General features: G+C 38.1%; 1 protein-coding gene across 3 annotated transcripts in view; it reads right to left on the bottom strand.

Moving 5' to 3' along the window:
* Positions 1-19,597, bottom strand: part of LOC126334661 (ubiquitin-like-conjugating enzyme ATG3) — a 76,591-nt gene that overhangs the window by 33,072 nt on the left and 23,922 nt on the right. For all 3 annotated transcript variants that reach the window (XM_049997124.1, XM_049997122.1, XM_049997123.1), the window contains one exon: positions 14,577-14,711. In XM_049997124.1, the coding sequence (XP_049853081.1) occupies positions 14,577-14,711 (135 nt within the window). The remainder of the gene's footprint in view (positions 1-14,576; positions 14,712-19,597) is intronic.

The raw sequence follows: 19,597 nt of genomic DNA on the forward strand, positions 1-19,597 counted from the left end.
ACCGGTTGAAAATGTAAAATTTTTGTACGTGCATTACTTCAAGGTCTAATACAATAATTTTTTACATAGAAGACAGTGCATTGCTGTGTTGTAAGAGTCATATCCAGAAAGGATGGGCACCAGGTTGAGGGAGTTGAAACAAAGTTTGAGAGACAGGAAACTTTCTGATGGTAATGCCATAAGAGGCAGACTGAGAGACAAAATGATTGATGAACTACAGCAGTATTATGGAATGGCCATTAGAAATAATACTGAGAATTTGTTGAAAATAAAGCAGGCAGTATGGGCCACCCTCCTGGACCTGATTCATGGTGCAATTACCACAATGCCCAGTACTTAAACAGTTCATACAGCCATAAACATTCCATCTCAGCAACAGTCATGGATATCATAAAACCTATTTACAGAGACGTGGAAAATCCTGAATTACTGAGGAAGTGTCTGCACTGTCAGACTCAAAATCTCAATGAATCGTTCAATAATCTTGTATGGTCACACTTATCACAAAATGTTTTTGTTGGAATGACGATAATAAAGTGGGGGGGGGGGGGGGGGGGGGTCAGTGATGCTGTTATTGCTTTTAATGATGGCAACATTGGTACGATGAAAGTGCTACAACATATGGGAATTAATCCTGGACCAAACTGCATCAGATAACTTCAACAGATGGACAAGGTTCGCATTGATAAAGTATAGTATGCAGCACAGTTGGCCACTGAGGATTCCAGAAAGAAGAAAAAACTTGGAAAAAGATCAAGAGGATGATATTCAGTATGGTGCAGAGTGCTTCTGAGTTACTAAAAATTAAAAAAAAATAAGCATATATTAAGTGAGTTTCAGTCTTTTGAAACTTTAGAAGCCGTTCCTGAAGATTTCCATTTTCTGTTGCCTTTTTCCCTAAATCTCAGAAATCACTTTAAGAAGAGTATTCAAATTTTCAGGGAGTAATAACATACATACCCTGAGTCTACTGAACTAGAAGAACATATTGTTACGCAAAATTAAAATTTTTTAGGATAACACATAAAAAAGTACACAAAATTTTAACCATGTTGTTAAAAAATATTATTTCTGAAAGAAGTAGCTGAAATGTAATTATTGTATTTCAGTAGACTCAGAACATAAAGTTTAATGTCCTGTAAAAGTTTCATGTCAATGGCTACAGTTGTTCCTGAAAAACACAGGGAAGCCAAGTCACTAAATTTAACATTGCTGGGATAGGGTGTTCCAAATGCCAGTGGGTATTGATCACTGATTCTTTCGACAGTGACCACCACCTTATTAAAATATCTGTGGAAAAACTGACCAATGGAAATACACCTATTGGTGGGGGAAGGCTCGTAGGAAGCAACACTATGGTCATAACTAAAGACAAAACTGCTAGAGATATGCATGTGCACTGTTGACTGCGACAACTACGTGTTACATCTCAAAATCTAACAACTTCACCCAGCACACCATTTTCAGTCATCAGCATGGCAAAACTTAAGCAGTCAGGTTGGGAGACTGGACAGAAACACCAGAGAAATCAGCTCATGATGTATAGACTATATAGAAAGTCTCACCCATAATGCTGTGTGTGATTTACTGCTACACAGATCCCCTTTATTCTGGAAAGGAAAGTAAATGCACAAAATTTTCTGCAACATCAGTTAATTTCAACCATGAACAATGTGATACCATGGCTCAGAATTGTTTTTGTTGATTTATGGGGAATACAAGATCCAGAACTGGTTTCTTGAACTGCTGACTTTTATTTCACCAAAGCCTTAAATATTCCACATATTAAACTTTACTGCTAGCTTGTTGAACTCTGCATGGGGCACAAAATACAAGCAAGAGGGCACAGCCTTATAACTCTACATCAAGAGCTGTATTGAGAGTTGTGTCACCAAGCCGACTCAAAGCAAGTGGAACGTAGCATTAACTACAACTGCTGTCATGTTCTTTCACTTGGACAGCTACGTTTCTGATGTAACTTGTTGCTGTAAGAACCACTACTCTCATTAGTCTTTTCTCAGCGTTAGTAGTAGTGGAAAATTCAGTAGAAGCTAATATTAGTAATTTTGATTATTATATAAGTCTGCATTTGACTTCTTCTGAGGAGTTAAGATTAGTATTTCAGAACTGTCGTTCTGCCAACTGCACACAGAGTTATTGTTGAAAGCAATTACTGCTGAAAACAAAAAGTCCCTGTTTTGTACAAAAGATGTCACATGTCAAATGTTAGCAGTGCCGAGAAGTGAGCTGTGGGATAGGCTTCTGATGTCTTTGAAATAGGAAGTTTATTCCTTCATTTGCACACCATGTCCTTAAAGCCGAACATGAAAGAGGACCTTCAGTGATGTGGCATGAGTAAAGTAATAGATTAACAGCAGAAGCAGCCACTGCAGGCTGCATTTGTAAAGTATGCTAACAGATTATGACTCATGCTAGTAACTTCCTCTGACAATTATTAGAATAACATGTGCACTACACAACAAATGAAATGAAGCAACCATAAGGGGAGGGTGAAATGAACCACTGTGTGTTGAAGGGCAAGGCAGTAGCAAGAAGCTGTGGAATGAAGCTATTGCGTAGCATGCTCAAATAACACTCGCTGTTCATAGTTTCTTCAAAGAAAAAGGGTCCAATAAGTCCGTGACTGCAAATTGCTGCCTAGGCTGTTGTCGTTCATGAAGCACTTGTGGGTTTTCAGTGGCCCAAAAGCGTTTGTTAAACACACCGTCTAAATGAAAATACTCCTCGTCTGAAAACCAAACGTTGTTGAGAGTTTCTTCACTATCCTCTGCCCACTGAGCGAACAGTAGTCTCTGCTGCTTGTGTTCTTCAGTGAGCTTCGGTGCACAGGTCATCTTGTATGGGTACATATGGAGGTCACTTTTAAGAATGCGTTGAACGGAGCGTCTGGATATTCCCAGTTACACTGCTGCTTTTCTACACGATTTCCCGGGGCTTCTCTGTACAGCAACTCCTACCGCTTCAATATTCTCCGACGAACAAACAAGCTTAGGCCGAGGTCGCTTCGCTTCCAGTACTGTACCTTCCTGTACAAATGTATTGTACAACCTGTGGATGGTCTTTCTGCAAGGGACCCATTGTGTGTTAAACTGTTGTCGAAAACGCCTCTGAGTCATAACAAGGCTTTTTGTTTCATGAAAAAATAACACAATTACCGATCGTTGCTGTGTTGTCAGTCTTCCATTGTGAGCCATTGCCGCTTACTAGTCTCCTAGCGGCAGTATCGTGAATTACATGTCATTTCGTAACTCATTTGTTTTTCCAAGCTCTGCTGTTGAAGTCCCAGCGGGATATATAATGTGCGTCGTAAATTGTGAAAGAAACAATTGGTAACACATTTCGTGGACCACCCTGAACATCCTCTTCCATTTCAATAATATTGTCCTCAAGTACATCGCCCTTGTATAAACCCTCTATATACTCCTTCCACATTTCTTCTTTCCCTTCTTTGCTTAGAACTGGGTTTCCATCTGAGCTCTAGATATTCATACAAGTAGCTCACTTTTCTCCAAAGGTCTCTTTAATTTTCCTGTAGGCAGTATCTATCTTACCACTAGTGAGATAAGCCTCTACATCCTTACATTTGTCCTCTAGCCATCCCTGCTTAGCCATTTTGCACTTCCCGTCAATGTCATTTTTGAGACGTTTGTATTCCTTTTTGCCTGCTTCATTCACTGCATTTTTATATTTTCTCCTTTCATCAATTAAATTCAATATTTCTTCTGTTATCCAAGGATTTCTACTTGCCCTCATCTTTTTACCTACTTGATCATCTGCTGCCTTCACTACTTCATCCCTCAGAGCTACCCATTCTTCTTCTACTGTATTTCTTTCCCCCATTCCTGTCAACTGTTCCCTTATGCTCTCCCTAAAACTCTGCACAATCTCCGGTGTAGTCGGTTTATCCAGGTCCCATCTCCTTAAATTCCCACGTTTGTTAATAATAATAATAATAATAATAATAATAATAATAATACCTCCATGCATATTAGAATATCATGTAAAAATTGTACCAGCTTTTTAATCAGAATTAAACATGACGCTGGTATTCACGTGGAACACGAAGGAAAATTTATCGAGAATGAAATGTCTAACAAATGAGATAAATCATATTAAACTAACCATAACCGTGTGCGAGAATAAATTACAGTGCAAAATCCGTTGTGGAGATGGTACCAACAGACGTCAGTAAATGGTGGGATGAGCAGAACTTCGAGAATGGGACTGAATTGTGATTGTGATCTTTTTTTAAATATATTAGTTGCTGTTGTAAATATGACTTGCAGCCTAGAATATATTGTAGTCCATGTTTCATAGGTGCTCAAGGACAACATTACAGAAGGATTGGAGGGGGAGCAGTGATATGAACTTGGCTCAGAACTAGGTGTGTGGTGGGAGAGCAGTAGTGAGCGGGCAGCAAATTACATTGTGTTGGCCAGCCATGGGAATGTATAAGGCAATCTTTGGCATTTATCAACATCTACCACATTTAAACTGCAGTTTGCCTGAATCCATTTGTATTCTGAATTGAATAGAGCTTAAAATTGGACAAATACCCAATGAGAGTATTCATTTCTGCAGGAGACAGTAAAAGTCTAATGGGAGTCAGTGGTGTACTTATGTGTTTCGTGCTGCGATGTTGTCGACACCCACAATGATGTGTGATGGGAACGAAAGACAGTATGTCAGCTGCTCGTTCTACACAGCCAGAGAGAGCAGCGAGCAGACGATATGTTTGGAAGCAGGAGACATTGTAACATTCTCATATCAGTATACAAATGAAATCCAATATGTATTTAGATGAAAACAGCTGCATTCTTAGGTCCCACAGTAAACACAATCTCAGAAATCGCAACATTCAGAAGAAATAGCCAAATATTTGTGACAACAAATACATAAGTTTCACTGCTGTGCTAACACGATGACAATGGATAAAAATAGTGATACCACAGATGACAGTAAGTGAAAAATATAAAAAAGAAAACAGTCTTCAAATTAATGTAAAACCAAATCTTTTCATTTATTTTATTTTATTTTTACACCAATGTAAAGAATGCTGAAGATTAGATGGGTAGATCACATAACTAATGAGGAGGTATTGAATAGGATTGAGGAGAAGAGGAGTTTGTGGCACAACTTGACTAGAAGAAGGGATAGGTTGGTAGGACATGTTTTGAGGCATCAAGGGATCACCAATTTAGTATTGGAGTGCAGCGTGGAGGGTAAAAATCGTAGAGGGAGACAAAGAGATGAATACACTAAGCAGATTCAGAAGGATGTAGGTTGTGGTGGGTACTGGGAGATGAAGAAGCTTGCACAGGTTAGAGTAGCATGGAGAGCTGCATCAAACCAGTCTCAGGACTGAAGACCACAACAACAACAACAACAACGTTATCAATATGTAGACAACCAATAAATGGCACAATTTTAGAATAAGCATAATATTAACTTTTTTAGGCTGATAGTTTGTGTGAATAAAACAGTTTATTATTTGATTAGTCAGACTAAATTAAAAATAAATTTTTCTCAAGGAGCCTCTTGGAAAAAATGGAGGTCATCTTATAATCACGATCATACTGGTAAATATGGTACTCCCTGAATATTGTTAGACGTTCTAATTAGGTTTTTTATTTAAGGGATATGGACATCTTGTTACATGAAAATGTATTAAACATATGATAAAATTTTATTACTTTAAGAATTTTAGCAGGTAAGTAGAGCTTTAACAACAAATGAATTATGTCAAACGGAAGACAGTAGACAGGCGACATAAAATGCATCCAAGCACTGCATGATTTAATAGAGCAGACCTATCACAGTGCAGATGATAAGAGAGTTCCAAGTTATTTTAAATGAACTGCCTCATTTACCTACTGGACTTTCACCTAGGAAATAAGAAATTCATTGAGCAACCCTTACTACAATTATTTAATTGGCCAGATGGCAGAATTAAACAAAAGGACAAAATGCATGATTGTGTGGAGGAATAGCTGAAGAAGGAAGCGCTATTTAGGATGCAAAAACATGATATCATGCTGGCTGATGTCAAGGGAGATGATATGGCTTTAGTCAAAGTGTATTATTACAGTTCTAATATAAAGGAGGAGACTAGCAATTTTTTCCACCAATATGAAGGTCTATGTAAGGCAGTGGATATTCCACACCCAGAGGGTGTTTTTTACAGACCCATAAAGAGATAAAGAAAAGGGAGTGTACAACAGATACAGTAAAGAAGTATGTAATTTAAAGTCAAGGCCTCAGGAGAGAACACAATCTGCGTTAACTTTGTAGGGTGATGACTCCAAGACCTTGCAACGGTACCTAACGGTTACTTCTGAGTAGTTGCTCTTTCCAAGCAGCATCTAATATGAGCAAACCAGTTATGTCTTTACCTGTGGTTACTCGTACTTCAGGTACATGGGCTATGCATGGCTCTGTTTAAAATGATTAGCTCGATTTAGTGATAGGGTCAAGCCAGGCTTTCATGCCCTGCAGCTAATTTGCTACAAATAATAACCTGTAGCTGTGATCCTGCAGTCAAATAGTCTGTCCATTGGCTAGAATTGTGAATTAATAAAACACACAAATACAAAATATATGTTGAATGATTAATTTAATAAAAAGTATTCTGTTCTAATGTCTGTAACTGATGAAGACAGCAGAGAATTATGTTGAACAATGTTTATTCAAGAAAGGACATCTCAAACAGGAAATGACCCTCTGATACTCAGTTAAAATGCAGGCAGAAAATACCCTTATGAAAAGCAGTAACATTACATTGAGAGCATTAAGAGAATGGTAGCAAAATCCCCAAACTAAACAGTCAGAGAGATAAGTTCATTTTGTGATCTCAATACGTGCATTATTCCCCTGCTTCAAACAGTTCAGAGTTTAACATGATGATTCAGAAATTAAAGTCAATGGACAGAATAGTAACTCATACTCTGCCTATTCTCAGTTCCATACTACAAGTGGAAATAGTGAAGAGTCCTGTTCTGGAGGGGTACATTCAGATCTGTCAAAATATGAAGTCCCTTCAAATGTTGAAGTATAGTAGCAGTCATTCACTCCGAAGCATCAGTCACTTACATGACAGAACTGCACCCATTTCTCTAGGCAGGTCGGTCTTCTTCCAGAACTCATGAAAAAGGATCCAGAATTGCTCTCATAAGCACATTACTCCTGTAATGTTCCTCTACTGTCAGCTTCTCCATTAGCTGAAGGCCATCCCCACCAAAAATACATTGTCCTTAAGCTCTACAGACATGATGTGGTTTATCTTTACTACTATCCTGCACTAAACTAATATATTGCAACAACATTTAAGTAAAAAAAATATCAAACATTTGGCTAAACTCGGATTATTCACAATACTTGTAAGTAAAGGTTTGCTCATTAACATGTAAGTCAGCATTCTTGCACAAGGCGAATAAGCCAGCATTCTTGCACAAGTGTGCTTGTGTTAAATGACATCAGGCCGGCACTAAAAACTGCTTAAAAAATTACTGATGCCTGCTTGACAGAAGCGTCTTCTGGCACGCTTTTCAATTGTGGAGTCATCTAACACATGCAACTGACCACTTTTAAATTAACACAGCTTTTTAATACCACTTGCAATCAACATTTAAATAAAGATACTGGACCAAAATAGTAAAACTGTTCATTAAATAAAAATACAAGTATAACAGTATGCGAGGTACTGGTGGTGTGTCAATTTGCTGTGTAAATGTGGAGAATACAATGTTCTGACAAACAGCTGCATAATGAAAAATATATAAAGGGTGTCATAAATCAATAAATGAAATAGATACAGATATGTAGCTTTCACAGATGATAGATATAGTGCACTGCTATCATCCGAGATACTGCATGCTCAAATCGCATGAAGCATTTAATACTTGTTAATTCAGAGATTCACTCTTAAATGTTGATTCACTGTGAAATAGTAACTTCTGTAGTTTTAAAGATATTGGAATGTTGTTGTGTCATTAGATGCACCTCATTTATTCAGATTCACTTTAATATGTAACTGTGATTTATTGTCGAAGTTCAGAGAGTTGTAAGTTACCCATCTTTAAGATTTTTTTGACACCCCACCATTTTTGCAGCACTGTCTGTCCTCCTACATCCCAAAATTCCCTGTACTGGGATTTATCCATATCTGGCCTTTTGTTGCTTGTCTTTTACCTGGACTCACTCATCAGTCACCTAGATGGAAGCCAGAGCTGCAGCGACACACCCTGAGACCTGGACCCACTAACATTCAGCCATTATGACAAATTCATCTCTTACCAATACTGGGCGGCTTATTAGCTGGCATAAGTAAGTGTAATGTTGCAACCTTGTTGTCCATTATACTACTTTCTTTACGATTTCTGTACAATGGTCTCCCCTCCTCCTATTATTGTATCTTCTTTAAATTATACCTTCCTTTCCCTGTTCTACCTGGAATGGTCAAATACCTGCATGCTAGCCAACACTTTAATAACAGCAGAACTGTCACATGCTCTCTCTCACAGATGTCACTTAATGACTATGCAAACAAACAGATTGTAAAAAGTAGCAGTGATTCAGGTGTGTTTTGCAATGAAATTAATGTGGTTAAAAATAATGATGAAGTACAATGAAATGAAATGGTCGTCTAAACACTGAGCATAGAAACAGCACCTCAGAACACACACAGCTGTTTATCTCACAGACTTTTCTTGCAAATTGTGCATACATATAAATCATATTAAACATTGGTAATTCACAAGTATTTCTTTATAACAGACACTATATTACTTTTATGTATGTAAAAAATCAGAAGCTAATAAATATTTACAGTATTATACATGTTCATGTTACACCATTTTACATATACTATGAGCTCAAGTACATAATACTTACAGGTAATAATTTTTGGTGTAATATCTCACTGGCTATACTAGAGTAGCTATGAGATAAGGATAGATATTTCACTTACAACTGAGATACCGCTATTTTCTCACGTGCATTATTTATTATGTGTATTTGAATAGAAGTGTTTTGAGGTATAGAGTGTTAATACTGTTATGAAACAAGAGAAAAGGTAATAACCTTCTTAGCATCATCAAACTGAAAGGGCAAAGAATAGGAGAGTTGAAAGGAACCCTTCTATAGTAATTGAATGATGAGTATCAAGTGGTTCAGTACCTGGGCGAAGGACTTAGAAAAAGTTCTTAGAAATGAACAGTTATTACATGAAAAAATGAAACAGGGCATAAGAAACTACTTTTTTTTTTCTTTTGCTGTCCATTGTTATTTCCAACTGCTCTTAAAACAAAAGCTTATTAATTGGGTTTTTAAATTCACTGTTAACTTGTACTACTACTTTTTGTTTGTTTTATTGTAACCGATTTTCAAATCTACTTCCATCATATGCCTGCTTGTATCTGTATATGTGCGGATGGATGTGTGTGTGTGTGTGTGTGTGTGTGTGTGTGTGTGTGTGTGTTAGTGTCTCTATCAACATACCAATGCTTTCGTTTGGTAAGTTACAAGCATCTTTGTTTTTAAGATATATTTTTCCAACGTGGAATGTTTCACTCACACAAGATTTTTAAGATTAGTGAAGACACCTGCCACAATTCGGCACTGAAATACATTCAAAGATGACAAGTGAAAATTTTTGCCAGATCAGGGCTCGAACTCTGATTTCCTGCTTTGTGAGAGTGGTGAACATAACAGCCTCAGCCACCTAGACAGGCTGTTCATGCTCACTAGTATCACTATATTTATGTGTGTGGCATCTGTTGTGTTGGATATCACTCATGTCTACAGCGAAATTTTTGAATGTTTGAACAAAGTGTGTTCCAATAACCCTTAAAAAAATAGTCACTGACTCAGCTTTCGTGTCTGTGCTCAAAACATATAGATCATTGTTGAATTAATTGCAGTATCCAACTGCAGCCAGTGTCTTCATTTCTCTTAAAATCTTATGCAAGTGAAAATTTGAGCCAGATTGGGACTCGCATCCAGATTTTCTGCTTTACACGGGTGGTCATTTTAACCGCCTCGGCCAAATGGTTCAAATGGCTCTGAGCACTATGGGACTTCACATCCGAGGTCATCAGTCTCCTAGACTTAGAACTACTTAAACCTAATTAACCTAGGGACATCACGCACACCTATGCCCGAGGCAGGATTCGAACCTACGATCGTAGCGGTCGCGCGGTTCCAGACTGAAGCGCCTAGAACCGCTCGGCCGCACCGGCCGGCTGCCTCGGCCATCGACACACACCTCCCATCCAACCCAAAGTCTCAACTTGTCACACAAAGTAACACTCTAGCTTGCACAGGTATATGTATGTACCGGGTCATCAAAAAGTCAGTATAAATTTGAAAACTGAATAAATCACGGAGTAATGTAGATAGAGAGGTACAAATTGACACACATGCTTGGAATGATCTGGGGTTTTATTACAACCAAAAAAATACAAAAGTTTAAAATATGTCCTTCAGATGGTGCTTCATCTGATCAGAATAGCAATAATTAGCATAAAAAAGTAAGACAAAGCAAAGACTATGTTCTTTACAGGAAATGCTCAATATGTCGACCATCATTCCTCCACAATAGCTGTAGTCGAGGAATAATGTTGTGAACAGCACTGTAAAGCATGTCCGGAGTTATGGTGAGGCATTGGTGTCGGATGTTGTCTTTCAGCATCCCTAGAGATGTCGGTCGATCACTATACACTTGCGACTTCGGGTAACCTCAAAGCCAAAAATCGTGCGGTCTGAGGTCTGGAGACCTGGGAGGCCAAGCATGACGAAAGTGGCGGCTGAGCACACGATCATCACCAAACGACCCGCGCAAGAGATCTTTCACACATCTAGCAATATGGGGTGGAGCGCCATCCTCAATAAACATCGTACGTTCCAGCAGGTGTTTATCAGCTAGGCTGGGGATGACATGATTCTGTAACATATCGACGTCACGGTAGCAGTTACAAAACCAGAATCACGCATTTCCTCAAAGAAAAAAGGCCCGATAATGGTAGATGTGGTAAATCCAACCCATACTGTAACTTTCTCGTTGTACAATGGATTTTCCATGACAGCTCTAGGATTTACGGTAGCCCAAATTTTGCAGTTGTGGTCGTTGACAGATCCTCTGAGCGTGAAATGAGCTTTGTCAGTCCACAACACGTTACTCAACCAATCGCTATCTTCTGCCATCTTTTGAAACGCCCACACTGCAAATGCCCTCCGCTTCAGGTAACAGTTCATGATGCTGGTGAATTTTGTATGGATGGCATCGGAGGGTCAACCAAACAGTAGTGTATGGAATGCAGGTGCGACTGCACGAGTGCCGACTTTCCCGTGCATAGACGAACCCACTAGTCTCCATTTCTTCCTGAACTGTCTCAGCAGCATTACACCTTGTACTCAGTCATCCACTACGGAGGCCTATCGTCTAAGCAACCTGTGGCTTCAAACATCGAAATCAATCTCACCACAGCTGCATTTGTAAATGGACCGTTAACCGTTCGAATACCCTCCCTATGGCGATAGGATCGTAACGCTGAACTAGCACATTCCCCATTCTGATAATACAGCTTCACTAAAAGTGCCTTTTCAGGTAACGCCAACATGCTACGACTGCTGGTGCATTTGATTCTCTCATTACAGCTCCTTTTATACATGATTGTCATGCGCTGTCACTGTCGTTTTGTTGTTCAGCGCCATCTGTCGGACTTTTTTTTGTTCTAATAAAAGCCTATGTCATTCCAAGAACGCATCAATTTTTACCTCTCTATCTACATTATTCTGTGGTTTATTAAGTTTTCAAATTTATACTGAGTTTTTAATCACCCAGTATAGAATGGATGTGATATGTTAAAGGTACACTTAATGACTGACTGAAGCAATTGAACTTCGGACAACTAAGGAGGTGTAATTGCAATGTCTTGTGGCTACTGTGTAATACCTAAACAACTAGCTTCCAATATCACATCTTTTTACTTTTTCTCATTACTAATTTGTATGAATGTTTTCTTTTCCTCATTAGTAATAAGAAATTTGTACACTGCCGCAGAAGACTGAAAAAAATAGGCTTTTAAAATTTTCTTTGTAACAGAAGAGCAATGTTCGCAGAATATTCAATATTTTTTAACAACTTTTTATTTCAATCTTGCTTGAGAGTACTTATGTTTAAGATCTCACATAAAAACAATGTGTAATTTTTACTCATGCATTAACAATGTGAATCCTAAATGCTATGTGTGTATAAAATGAAAGTATATATTAAAAATCATTATAGCCACAAGAATAGTTTTATTTATTATGCCAAAATATTCCACGATTCATTTAAAAGCATGACTTTTGCCTGCAATCATAACAAGAGGCAGTAATTCCTTCCACCCTGCAAGACATCTTAAAATATATATGTGCTTATCCTTAAGATTTAGTGGAGGAACTGCATGATCGGCAACCACAGAAAATTATAGGTAAATTAAAGGTATCAGTGCAGTCTAATAGTGACTTCTATTAAATATAAATGTGTAACAATCAAACAACTGACTGGTAAGTACCAAGTTTGCTGCAAAAACAGACATTCTAAAAGTTTCCGTAGACACAGTAAAAAAGATTATCCTATATACATTATTCATTTTAATAACTTCTGTTTTTGTATGTTGCACTGTATTTTTCTTATGCTATGAGGGAGACTGTTCCAGTTTAGTTTCAACAAGAATCCATGCTTTAATTCCAGTACTGGTAGTAGTAATTATCTCTAACTACACAAATTTCAAGCCAACTCATACTCTTTGTATTAGCTGTTGGGCTGCTTCCTAACATGGCTATTTCAAAACCAACCAACAGACTAACACACTACTACTTCTACACCGATATAAATTACTTTCTTAACTAAGTGAAATGATCCTCATTAATTATCCGAAGTCCAAACTAATGTAGCAAGGCCTAATGGGTTTGTATTGTATCATCAATGCCTTGCAGATCACAGGAATTAATTAGTATGTCTTTGCCAGAACTGCATCATACAATGTACTGAAATAAAATTGTGACTTGCCAATAAAAGTAAAACAGCAGTTATCGGAACTCTGTGATCTCTTAATGCAGAAGTGGCAGCTGGTGATCTCTTAATGCAGAAGTGGCAGCTGGTGATCTCTCGTCACCTGTGGATTTACTGTTCATAAAAAGGAACTTATATAGAATCCTTTGATACTGATTTGGTGCTATTCAGTTCGCAATTCATTATTTGATGCATAGCCATACAGCAGATTTCTCTTAATTGCAGGAAAACAGTTTTCGAAATTTGCTTGACTGTGCTTGAAGATTCATCAGCAAACATTACGGACCAGTGTCCAAAATTCCTTTATAGCTGCTTGGCACAAATTCAATTTCCACAAATGAAACTTCTGGAAATAATTAAGACAGCTAGAATTACCTTTTAACATATCAGTATATTCTAGCTGAAACTTACACAAATGGCTTTTATTGCTTTCTATACTCATCAAATAATTCAGTTACACTATTTTATAAATGGTGTCCAGCCAAATATAGTTATTAGCATTAGAAACATACATATATTCATGCTAGCATCTCTTATAACGGTCCCCGTTGATGTTGATCGCTAATTTTTCACCAAAGCGCTCCTCTTACCCCAGAGAAACCATATGTCACAGAGTAAACACATTCTTTTCACACGTGAAATGTGCTAACTCATTGTATTTTACAAATTTTCACCATATCAGCTGAAACATTACTGAAGTGTCAGCTGGTCGGCTCAGCTTTAATTTAAAAAAAGATAAAATATCGCAAACTAGTACAGTGTTGGACTCAGATGTTATATATACTAGTAACGTCCACCGTCCATTAACTTCTTGATCAGAGCTTTTGGTTCGGTCCCGCAAAAGGTTGGACATAGTGGGCATCAGCACTAAAATTACTGTGAGTCATCGATGCTCACAGATATTACTATAAATATGTGTGGTGTCTATTCTGTCAGACTAGCGCGTGACAGATTTAGAATCTGGGTCAGATGGGAACGTGTCTGGATGGTCGCTGTGGTTATGGTGATCACTCGCATAAAGTGGGTAATCAATTTCAGAGTCCCAGTTGGGCACAAATTTTCGCTTGTCACGATTAATTTAGTTCAGTGCCCAATCGAGGTCAATGTCTTCATTTCTCTTACAGTCAAGAACTTTCTCAAAAATATATGAATCCTGGATTAAGTGATAATGTAATTTTGTTTACAATCTGTAAGAAGATTACTGTGCTACATGTACATCTATGGTCAACTTGTCCCTTTGCCCAGTTCGAATCAAATGCTTATTGTCTATGCAATTAGTGATAATTTTAGTGACTATCTCATATTCTGCAGAGAGGGGGCTGATATATCTACTGTTTTTTTATTTCTTGTCTGTTCAGATGGAGAGGGAAGGGTGAGGGGGAGGGACAACCTGTGTGTAAACATGCGCTCCAGAGTTTAACTTACAGTCACATAGCAATAGTAAATATTAGTACCCCAAAGACAGAAGAAACTGTGGTACACGTAATCAGTATAGCTATACCTTCGACTCTAACGTCATTTCCGAAACTTTCTCATCTAAACCCAAAGCACCAAGATCATGATGATGTGTATCAACCCATCCACCATCAGGGTCATCAGCCTCAATTATTTCTTCTTGTTCCTCACAGTACTCCATCTGTGAACCAAACAGAAGACAGAGCATTAAAATTAAACATCCAAAAGAATACCAAATAAAATTAAAAAAATAAAATAAAAAACAGGAGTGTATCTCCAGCTGTGTATATTGAAATAAAGACACAGTATGGTTGCTTGTGTCTGCCCATCATCAACAATGTGATGGTTGAAACTTCCTGGCAGATTAAAACTGTGTGCCCGACCGAGACTCGGTACCTTTGCCTTTCACGGGCAAGTGCTCTACCATCTGAGCTACCGAAGCACGACTCATGCCCGGTACTCACAGCTTTACTTCTGCCAGTATCAGTCTCCTACCTTCCAAACTTTACAGAAGCTCTCCTGCGAACCTTGCAGAACTAGCACTCCTGAAAGAAAGGATAATGCAGAGACATGGCTTAGCCACAGCCTGGGGGATGTTTCCAGAATGAGATTTTCACTCTGCAGCGGAGTGTGCGCTGATATGAAACTTCCTGGCAGATTAAAACTGTGTGCCCGACCGAGACTCGAACTCGGGACCTTTGCCTTTCGCGGGCAACTGCTCTACCATCTGAGCTACCGAAGCACGACTCACGCCCAGTACGCTTTACTTCTGCCAGTATCCATCTCCGTTTCATATCAGCGCACACTCCGCTGCAGAGTGAAAATCTCATTCTGGAAACATCCCCCAGGCTGTGGCTAAGCCATGTCTCCGCAATATCCTTTCTTTCAGGAGTGCTAGTTCTGCAAGGTTCGCAGGAGAGCCTCTGTAAAGTGTGGAAGGTAGGAGACGGATACTGGCAGAAGTAAAGCTGTGAGTACCGGGCGTGAGTCGTTCTTCGGTAGCTCAGATGGTAGAGCACTTGCCCGCGAAAGGCAAAGGTCCCAACTTCGAGTCTGGGTCGGGCACACAGTTTTAATCTGCCAGGAAGTTTCATATCAGCGCACACTCTGCTGCAGAGTGAAAATCTCATTCTGGAATGTGATGGTTATTAGGGTGGTATAAATTACACAGTGGCACAAAACTATTTCCATTTGTGTTTCTGGAATTGCAATTCAACATGTTATTTAATTTCCAATGGCACACTTGAGCTGAGATCTATTAGTGACTATAGCTTATAGCCACATTATATATGGTACATAAATTTCCATTTCTATTCCCATTGCTACTACTACTACTACTACTACTACTACTACTACTACTACTACATCCCTATAATTATTGTTCACTATTCTACACAGAGTATTCACTTTAAATGAAAATATTGAAATATTTCAAGAATAGACACTTCGGACAAAAAAAAACAAAAAACAATTCCAATTTCTTTGTCTCTGAGGGGGACATCCAAGGATACAACACTCGACTTACCACCCCACCCTGTGCATGGGTGGTGTGGGCAAGACTGAAATCTTCAACAGGAACCCCTGTTTTTTTTTATTGCTGATTATGATTCTACGACAAAATCTATATATGTTTTGACTGAGGCACTTTCCTAGTTTCATCACAAATGGCGTTGTAATCAGAGGAACAGTAATGGGTACGCAATTGTAATTTACAGCGTGCTACTCAATGGCCCCTGAATATCCGTGTGGGACCCCCACCTCCGTGCTGCAAAGATAGGACAGGCCAGTATTTTGTAACTTCTAATCGGAAACCCCATTCGCAATGTTGTATTTCTCAGACATATTGACAGGGGTCTACTCGATGCACTCGCATGGCCATGTAGCAGATCAGGCTGTGACAAAGCCGTGTCACCGCAATATCCTTTCTTCCAGGAGTGCTAGGTCTGCAAGTTTTGCAGGAGATCTTCTGTGAAGTTTGTAAGGCAGGAGACAAGGTACTGGCACACAGTTTTAATGTGCAGCGCACACTCTGCTGCGGAGTGAAAATCTCATTCTTTGAATATTTTTAACTTTCTTTTTTTTTTTTATTAAGATCTACAGATGTGGGTTAGTAATCCCTACCACAATCTTTTACACATTACATATAATAGAAATTCTTGTATGGAATAGGAGTTGCAAGATAAACTTTTTCAGTTTGTGTTCAAATTTTACTTTGCTGTCTGTCAGACAGTTTATATCACTGAGTAAGTGATCAAAAATTTTAGTTGCAGCAATGTGCATCCCTATATGGGCTAGAGGCAACTTTAATGTGGAGTATAGAATGTCATTTTTCCTTCTGGTATTGCAATTATGAACATCATTTTTTTTTCTTTTGAACTGTAATGGATTATTTATAACAAACTTCTTGGGGGAATAAGTATACTGTGAAGCAGAACTCAGAATGCTCAACTCCTTAAACACATACTTTCAAGAACATCATGAGTGAGCACCACATATTATTCTTACAGAACATTTTTGAGCAACAAATACTTTCTTTCTTAAAAATGAGTTACCTTACATTACATTACTGAACGAAAATATGCATATATCAACTTATTGATTTCTCTCTCCCCAAGATTTGCAACGATTCTAAGTGCAAATGTGGCTGAGCTAAGTTGTTTTAGCAGTTCCAAAATGTGTTTTTTCCAGTTTAAATTCTCATCCATATTGACACCTATGAATTTTGAAGTTTCCACCCTGTTTTTTGTATCCTCGACTTGTGTTACGTTTATCATTAGTGTAGTACCCCTAGTTGGGCAGAACTGAATTTTTTTTCTTCTTTTTTTAAATTGAGGACGAGACCATTCGTAGAAAATGAGTCAATTGTATTTTTCAGAACATTGTTTACCATTTTGTCTGTTTACGTACATATGTTTGGATAGATGACAAAACTAATGTCATCTACAAAAAGAACTAAGTCTGCTTGTAGGGTATTAGACAAAGGTTCATTTACTTCTATGAGGAACAATAGTGGACCTAACACTAAGCCTTGGAGAACCCCCAAGTAAGTGATTTCTCCTCTGTTAGAATAATCTCCCTTACTACATTGGTTTACTTACCAAGTACAACTTCCTGCATTCTTCTGGTTAGATATGACACCATCCACAAATTGGCTATACCATCAACCACACAGAAAAAAATCAGTTTATCTACAAGAATATTGTGATTCACACTGTCAAATGCCTTAGATAGGTTGCAGAAAACAGTAACCAGTGCTATTTTGTTAAGTAATGCTTGTAAACTTTGGGGAGTGGAAATGTAAACGGCAATCTCAGTGGAGCAACTCTTATGAAACCAGAACTGTGATTTCTTGAGGATATTATTGTTGTGCAGGTGAATTCTACACTGGATACATCACCGTCTCAAACAGTTTGAAAAATGATTTCAGCAGAGAGAGATCACTCTTATCACTTTCCTTAAAGAGGAGTTTAACAACAGCATATTTTAGTTTCTCTGGGAAAATCCTTTGGGTTAGTGATGACTTCCATACTACAGAAAAGACCAGGCTTATTATATGAGAACAAATCTTTAGTAATCTACTGGAAACACCATCAAAGACAGGTGAGCTTTTATTTTCGAGAGGGGGGGGGGGGGGGAAGAGAGAGAGAGGGAGGGAGGGAGGGAGAGAGAGAGAGAGAGAGAGAGAGAGAGAGAGAGAGAGAGAGAGAGAGAGAGAGAGAGAGAGAATAAATTCAGAAGGTGACACTGACGATGCATTCATATGACTGAACTTTAGGAGTGTTACTTTTTCAAAATACTGCTGTGATTTTTCTCTAACTATTTGTTCCTAAAATTTCAACTATATTTAAGAAATGATTATTAAATATATTTTCTGCCTCTGATTTTCTTCTCTTCTGTGGCTGGTTGTCCTGTCTCTCATTTCACAACATTCCATAAAGCCTCAAGTCTGTTGTCAGAACTACTAACTTCTGACATTATGTGCATCTTCCTTGGTTTTTGGATTACCTGACTTAGTAATTTTGAGTACTTTTTGTAGTGTACAACTATTGAAGGATTTCTACCTGTTCTTGACAACAGATACATTTCCATTTACCTTTTGTAAGATACTTTAGTCCCTCTAATGATCCACGGTTGTGTTATATAGCTGTATAATGTCATTTCTGATTATCTTACGTGGAGAGATATTTTCAAATAGTGATATGAATTAGTCATGGAATGGATTAAATTTTACGTTAGCATGTTCACTATAAATTTCATCCCAGGTCATCTCTCGCTAATTATTCTTAAAACATTTGTTCTGGAGTCATTAAGTATTCTAACTGATTTCCACTGAGGAGTACCCATACTGTAAGGCACTACATAATTTATCCTAATTAACTGTGCATCATGGTCATAGTGCCCATTTGTCACCACTAGGTACACAGTTATATTCTTGCTTTGACCTTCACCTAAGAACACAGAATCAATTAGTGTCGTACTGTCTTTATTCACCCAAGTAGGAAAGTTAATTATCGAGATCAAATTGTAGAATCCAAATAAGGTTTCCAGATCATTTTTGCTATCAGAATCCATTCCAAAATCTACATTGCAATCACCTTGGGCTATTAACTGCTTGCTGCCATCTGGCAGACAGTATAGTGAGAAATCCAAATTCCTCACAAACAGGCCAAAATTTCCAAATGGAGATCTATAAACAGTTACAATTAAAAGCAAACTATTTTTCAGTGTTTATTAACAAGCACACATATCTTTTTGCTGATCACTACAAAATCTACTTCTCTCAATAGTTTTGTACTTGTGTTTTGTCTCACATATATGTAAAAACTCCTCCTTTTATCCCTTACTTCTACATGAGCAAGCTGCTAGAGTGTAATCTTTTGTGTGTAACTTATCTAAACCTGTGGTTATGTGGTGTTAAGATAGACACAGGGTGTTTATCTTTTCAGAGCTCTCTAATGTTTCCAAATAGATAATAACTTATTACTCAATCCTCTAATATTCTGATGAGATAAGTTAACCACACTTTTCTGTGCATTCTTAAGCATTATATGGGGCTTTTCTCTTAAT

This window comes from Schistocerca gregaria, chromosome 2 (assembly GCF_023897955.1).
Source record: "Schistocerca gregaria isolate iqSchGreg1 chromosome 2, iqSchGreg1.2, whole genome shotgun sequence".
NCBI classification, from domain to species: Eukaryota; Metazoa; Arthropoda; class Insecta; order Orthoptera; family Acrididae; genus Schistocerca; species Schistocerca gregaria.